The 6,885-nt window shown below is 39.7% G+C and overlaps 1 protein-coding gene across 1 annotated transcript in view; it reads right to left on the reverse strand.

Moving 5' to 3' along the window:
- Positions 1 to 927, reverse strand: part of DTHD1 (death domain containing 1) — a gene marked incomplete at its 5' end in the record, with an annotated part of 60,655 nt that extends 59,728 nt beyond the window's left edge. The window contains one exon of the mRNA XM_084901446.1: positions 657 to 927. Coding sequence (XP_084757572.1) covers positions 657 to 927 — 271 coding nt within the window. The remainder of the gene's footprint in view (positions 1 to 656) is intronic.
- Between the last annotated feature and the right edge of the window lie 5,958 nt (positions 928 to 6,885).

The following is a 6,885-nucleotide window of genomic DNA, read 5'->3' on the forward strand; positions in this document are numbered from 1 at the left end:
TTTTTATTTAAAGTGATGTACTTTTTTTAAAAAAAAATGTATTTATTTTTTAGTCCTTTCCCGATGATATTTTTCCATTGATTTTTTTTTTTTTTTTTAAGAGAGATAGTGGAAGAGAGAGCGAAAGACATAGAGAACATTGATGTGAGAGAACCATTGACTGGTTCCTCACTCCTGTATACGTCCTGATCAGAGCCTGGGCCCAGGAGGAGCCTGCTACAGAGGTACATGTCCTTGACCGGAATCAAGCCTAGGACCCCTCAGTCCACAGGCCGATGCTCTGTTCTCTGAGCCAAACTGGCAGGCTGCCTGGAATGCTCCTTCAAGATTCCCATTTCGGTTCCTTAGGCTTCAGTTTAAATATAACATTTATTTAGGGACATTCCCAAATCCTCACTCTAAAAATGGGACCTCACCTGCTTCTGTAATCTTAACACACTTCATTTGTATGTTTCAAATGGAACTGGCCTCAACTTTCCTTGCATTTTGAGGGATTGTCTATCTAGTCTTACCCTCCCCCCCTCCCCCCATTATGTTGTTTGTCCCTTGTGGACAGAGTCTCTATCTTAGCCTTCTTTGTATGCCCCTTAACCCTTCTCAGAGTGGCTACCCAATCAATATTTCTTACAGAAATCATGAATAAAATGAATACTTGCCTTGTCTCCAGGTACACTGATTCTCCTTGTCAAGCAGGACACGCAGCTGCTGGCAGGTGGAGCGCAGTGTGCCTGCTGTGTGCTCCAAGAGCTGCCGAAGGGCCCCGCTGAGCTCTTGACCCAGAAAGACCACTGTGGCTGTCCATGTGGCCCCAGCGGCCCCTTCACCGTGGTCACGGCCCAGGAGTGCCTGCTTCAGCATCAGGTTCTGTCTCCAAATCTGCTTCAATATTTGGCCTAGTTTATCTGAGCCCATACCTTCTGTATCCATTTTATACTCCAAGAGGGGGAATGCTTCTTTCCTGCCAGCAAAGCCTAAAGGTTTAGCAAATTCAAACTTGGCAATGGTGATTTCTCCTAAAATCTAGGAGGTGATCCAAGTCAGCTAGCCAAGCACTTCTGTGACACATAATAGTTTATTCAGCTCCTTGTTGACCAGGGTGATGTTACTAGGTGACCAAAGGAGGGGCATTCTGCACCCTGGGTGCCATTGTGTACGGAATAGATTAAATCACAGGGATGGAGCTAGCTCACACAACCCCCTTCTCCATGGCAGTTTCACACATCCAGAGCCCATAAACTTCAAGGTTCAAGGGAACAAAATACAGATTATTCTGTGGAAAGGTGAGAAGTTCATTATAATGGTAACTTGTTTGAACAATACTGCTAACAAGATTCTTACATGATACTTAAAAATGCTTAGGAGTGAAATAATATGGTGTTTTAATTTCTTCAGTCTAATCTGGGACTGTGGGGATGGTGTATAGATGAAATAAGACTAGCTATTAGTTAATCATTGTTGAACCTGGTAAGATTTCATGTGGGGCCCTTTTAATTAGAATATATTTATAATTTTTAAATAATGAGTAACTTAAAAAATATTCCTTTGCTGGGACAGAGTCTATGACCATTGAATAGGTAAGTTTAATTAGTACCTTCGCCTATGCACATCTACTATCAGATCGAGGTAGATCCTTGGCTTCTTTACTCTCTGATAATTTCCTCTCCCGCTCACTAAAATAAAGCCAACCTGAAAAGTGGCTTTCTCTGAACTAACAAGGAGTCTTTCACCATGTTTAGTAATTAAAATTCAGATTCCACAAGTTCTCACCACACTGGCCCCAAAGTTGGCACATTGTATGTGATGATACTGGGGAGGGGGCAACCTGGGGATTTGCAGAGGAACCCAGAGCACCCTGCTTCCTCCTTTCCAACCCCCCTTCTCTAAGCAGGGAGAACACAGAGCCTAGGGAGAGGGCCATGCATCCCAGACAGGCTCCCTTCTCTCAGAGGCACGGGAAGGAAATGGAAGCTCCCAAAGGAAGCTGGAATGCTTCCTCCCGCAGGGAGTGTGTTATCTCATCTGAGGCACCGGAGTTCTTAAGAGCTACGAGCAGGACACCTGGAACACAAGATGGGGAAACTCGGACCTAGTGCCTAAAGAATAAGAATGCATGCCACAGGTCTAAGTACTACCCCAACTGATGTGGGAAGAGCCCTAAAGAAAAGGGAAGGAGTAGTATGAGGATTGGTGGCCAGAATTCTCTAGGAGAAATCAGACTTTTAAGTGACCTGATTCATTCATGATATGAGTCCATATCACATCATGAATCACAGTGTTTTAATACGTTTCCCTCTCTTTCCAATACAAAAGGCTTTCTGGTTCAATTTTCTTTTTAACTCCTGAAATACGTGTGACTCTCAATAATAAATGCATACATGGCTTTAATTTGATGCCAGTTCTGAAAACTTTCTATATCATTTACTGTATCTAATCACTGGGAATAGGGCTTATTAGGACTTTGGAGAGAGACAGATACATGAACAAATTATTAAAAATACAGCTTAGGCTGTGTTGAAAGCTAGAGCAGAAGTATGAATAAACAGAACCATACTAGTAAGAGCTTTGAGGAATAAAGCATGAGTTCCGATTAGAAGCCTGGGAGATGTTTGAATTAGGAGCTAAAGGATAGTCAGGATGTGAGCATGCCAGACAAGGGAGTGAAGAAACACTCTAACATAGGAAACATGATCAAAGGAATGGGGACACGAAATGTCAGTGGGATCAAATAGGGGAAAGTGTGGCTTTAGAGGATGGTTCAGTCAAGGAGTCCAGGAAGTGGTGAGAGCACAGTGTACTAATTCTGGGGAGTCAAGAGAAGTTGGAAATTCCTTTTGCAGATAAAGAGAGAGAGAGATCAAGAGAGAGAGAGAGAGAGAGAGAGAGAGAGAGAGAGAGAGAGAGAGAGAGAGAGAGAGGGAGAGAAAGAGAGAGAGAGAGAGAGAGAGAGAAACTAAATATTCTTGGACCAAGTTAAAATATGATCAAACCTTTGCTGGAGGAATGCAAGTGGTTTAGATAGTTAATTGTGAAGAGCATTGAGGGCTATATGAGACCAGCAGCAGTGCAGGCCAGGAAAGGGGATGCTTTGAGAGGGGATTTGAAGCAGAGTGAATAGAATTTGCTGACCCACTGGTGAGAGGGAGATGAATAGAAAGCATTGAAAATCCATCCTTTCATTTATTTGAGAAACGGTTATTGGTTGCTGGTGCAAAAATTGTACTGGTAGTGGACTATAACTACAATTTTTAGTTTAGGTGGCTGAACAGATGGTAAAACAAATAATTGAAGTAAGGCGTTTAGAAAAAAGAGGCTTAGTTGGTAGATAATTTGATTTATTTTGGGTTTGTTGAATTTGAGATAACTCAGGAAAATTTTTTGGAATGTGTTAGAAATTTAGAAGGAAAGTCAGAATATTGGCCTATTGACTGTCATCAGTGAGTGGTTGGAGAATGATCCCTAGAAGTGGAAGAGACCATTGGAGATCATTTTAAGCATTGAATAAAGCTCATAATAAAATGCTAAATCACTGAACCAATGTAAAAATTTTTCCCCTTTAGATATGTAGAAAAGTTCTTTCTCAGGGCAGGTTAAAAAACAATCCAAACTATTTCTCCCTAGCCTCATTGACATTCATTCTTCTCAAGTCTAAACTTGTTCTCTGTCTGGCTTCCCAAGAACATATAACATTTGCAAAGTGAGACCTTCCACAAGCCAAGCTGCATCTACTTGTTAAAACAGGCATCTGTATGCTCCTGCATCTTGTTTTTCAATCAACTGATGTCACTAACCACGGAAAGAACCAACATTTGCAAGCAACATTTATGACACCCACAGAAGTTGTTTGAAAAATTTATCTTGATAGATTTAACACTTGATTAACACCTTCACTGTGGCTATTAGTTAGTATGAGCTTTAATCCTTTCTTATACTTTTTTTTTAAACTAAGAATTTTGTTCTTCCACTAACATTAAAGGAATTAGTATGCAGTCTTGAATATATGATATGTTATGTAGTTAAAACGACAACTGTTCTTTTTGATATTAAAAGCAAAATGAATAGAGACCAAATTCAAGTAAGTTGGATAGTTGCTTGTTTATCCTCTCAGGTAGAAGATGAGTGGAGTAACTCAACACAGGAAGAGAAAAACCTATCAGCAGTGAAAGTTTTAGTGTCCCTCCCCCATCCCCCATCCCAAAGAGCTCGCCCTGACCCTGCTAGATATGAACAAGGAAGCACTGAATCATAAACCCAATCTAGGTATATGAACTTCCAATACCTCATTTTCAAGTATAAGATCACAGTCAAGGAGGGCAGGCGCTAGAGAGTAAAGAAACATAAATAAAGGACTTGAAAAAAAATAGAGGCAACACAAGGAAGAGTAAAAAATATCATATAAATCTATAATTGACATTCTTAGAGTAATGCTCCCACAAAGTAAACAACTTTCTAAAAAGGGGAGCTTTCAAACAATAAGAAAGACCACATTGAAATTAAAATATGATAACATACTTTTTATATATATATTTTATTGACTTTTTACAGAGAGGAAGAGAGATAGAAAGCTAGAAACATCTATGAGAGAGAAACATTGACCAGCTGCCTCTTGCACACCCCCTACTGGGGATGTGCCCACAACCAAGGTACATGCCCCTGACCAGAATCGAACCTGGTACCTTTCAGTCCGCAGACCGACACTCTACCACTGAGCCAAACCAGTTTCAGCGATAACATACATTTTTAAAACTGGTGTAAGGGTAGGAAGAAGCAGTTGAGTTCTCCCAGAAGGTCAAACAAAAAGACAAAGAGATGATAGGGGGAAAAGAAGGTTAAAAATATTAATGGTTCAATGCACGTGGTCGATTAGTATGAGAGAGAGGACAGAATAAAAGAAATAGTATTAAAAGTTTCCCAGAATAGAAGGACCTGAAATCGCAGACTGTAATGCCCAGAACAATACATGCAAAGAAAGAAAACAACAACAACAGTATAACTGGTCATAGTATCATGAGCATTCAAAAAACCAAGGACAACAAGGGTCCTCATAGCCTCCAAAAAGGGAGAAAAAAAATCACATTTAATGAGTAGGCATTTGATGTCTCAAAAACCACCACGGAGACCTAGAAAAAAATAGAATTGTGACTTCAATATTCTGAGGGAAACCTCTTTAGAATTTAGAATTCCGACTCCCCCAAAGTCTCATTCAACTACATTGGCTTCCTGTGTGTCCTTTCTTGAAAAGCCAGTAAGGGATATACTCTAACAAAAGCAACAGAGAAACAGAAGAAAAAAAGTCTGGAAATAGAAAATCCAGCAAAGGAGAGACAACTCAGGTGCCTAAAATGAAGTCATAGATGACAATGATGCCATAGGCCTCAAGAGCTCTAGCACAGGTCAAAGCAGCCACCTGAGCAGCCCAGGAGGGCTGGAGAACTATCCGATGTTTAACCATTTTAAGAGAATGTTTGCAATCCCATTGGAGATTTCTGGGAAGAATTATTGAAAACTGAGCAAATGCAATAAAATGAGATAACTGGTCAACTAAATTCTAAAGGAAAGGGGATGCTTTGAGAGGGAATCTATAGTCATAGTATACTACCCTTGCTATGCATAATATTTACATTGCTATAATGACAAAATATTTATAATCACTTTAACTAAAACTGGTTATATAAGTCCATTACCAGGACCTGTGGCCTTTTGTTGTGTTTGTGGAGAATGAGTATAGTAGTGTGGGTATGAGAGTAAAAGGCTTATTTCTACAAAGGAAAGCCACTCCTGACCTCTAGGAACTAGTCTAGAGCTATCTGCTAGGCCATGATGTCCACCTGTCAAACATGAAGAATTTCACAAAACATCAACATTAGACAAGGCCACTCAGTGACCATGATTGATCAAGGCAAAATGAAAACCACTCCATAATCATATGCAAACACAGACAAAATATGAACACTGTCCAAGCCACATATTACCAAACATAGCTTCCTCTTCCAGTTACGTGGGTGAGGACTGCTTTCTACTGAATGTATCGTTAGCATCTTTCTAGTCTGCCCTCCCCTTTTACAAATTATTGAGATACTCAGTCATGGAATTATCCTCACTTTTATTTATTTTAATTTTTATTATTTTTAAATTAAATTATTATCTTTGTATTAATTTTTATTATTAATTTTTATTATTTTTATTGTTTAAAGTATTACAAATAGTAGTACATATGTCTCCTTTTACTTTTCCCCAATTGATCTTCCCCCAGGCTCCCTACCCCCCTTCCCCTCCCAGCACACGCTCTCACCCCCCTCCCAGTGTCTTATGTCCATTGGTTATGCTTATATGCATGCATACAAGTCCTTCGATTGATCTCCTACCTCCCCCTTTCCCCTCCCCTCCCCAGCCTTCCCGTTGTCCCCACTTTTAAACAGCATCCAATCCAGAGCAGGAAACTTTCCCAAAAGTACACAACCAAAGCCCAATCCTATAATACATTTAACACTCTAACTGAGATGCCCACAGCTTCCCATGGTTTAAGTTTCTTATTTCCTCACTGAAATGAGTGATAAACCCATCCTGTTCAATTACAGGTGTGTTTCTATGCTGTTTGGCTGGAGGTCACTGACAGATATTTTGGTGCTTGGATTGGGAGGAGGATAAGGACCAAGTATCTATTACTTTTCTCAGAGTTATAATATTTTTGATTCTTTAAAAAAACACCAAACATGTATTACTTTGAAACAAGCTAAATGCACATATTAAAAAAGAATTATGGACAAATGTTACATTCACTACAGATCCCTTGACGATGAGATTAAAATTGACATAGCAAATTCACTTCATTGGGTTACTTAACAACAGCTAACACATACTCTGTTAACTTTATAAAGAATAATTTAT

Source organism: Pipistrellus hanaki (genome assembly GCF_964339955.1).
Source record: "Pipistrellus hanaki genome assembly, chromosome: 1".
Lineage (NCBI taxonomy): Eukaryota > Metazoa > Chordata > Mammalia > Chiroptera > Vespertilionidae > Pipistrellus > Pipistrellus hanaki.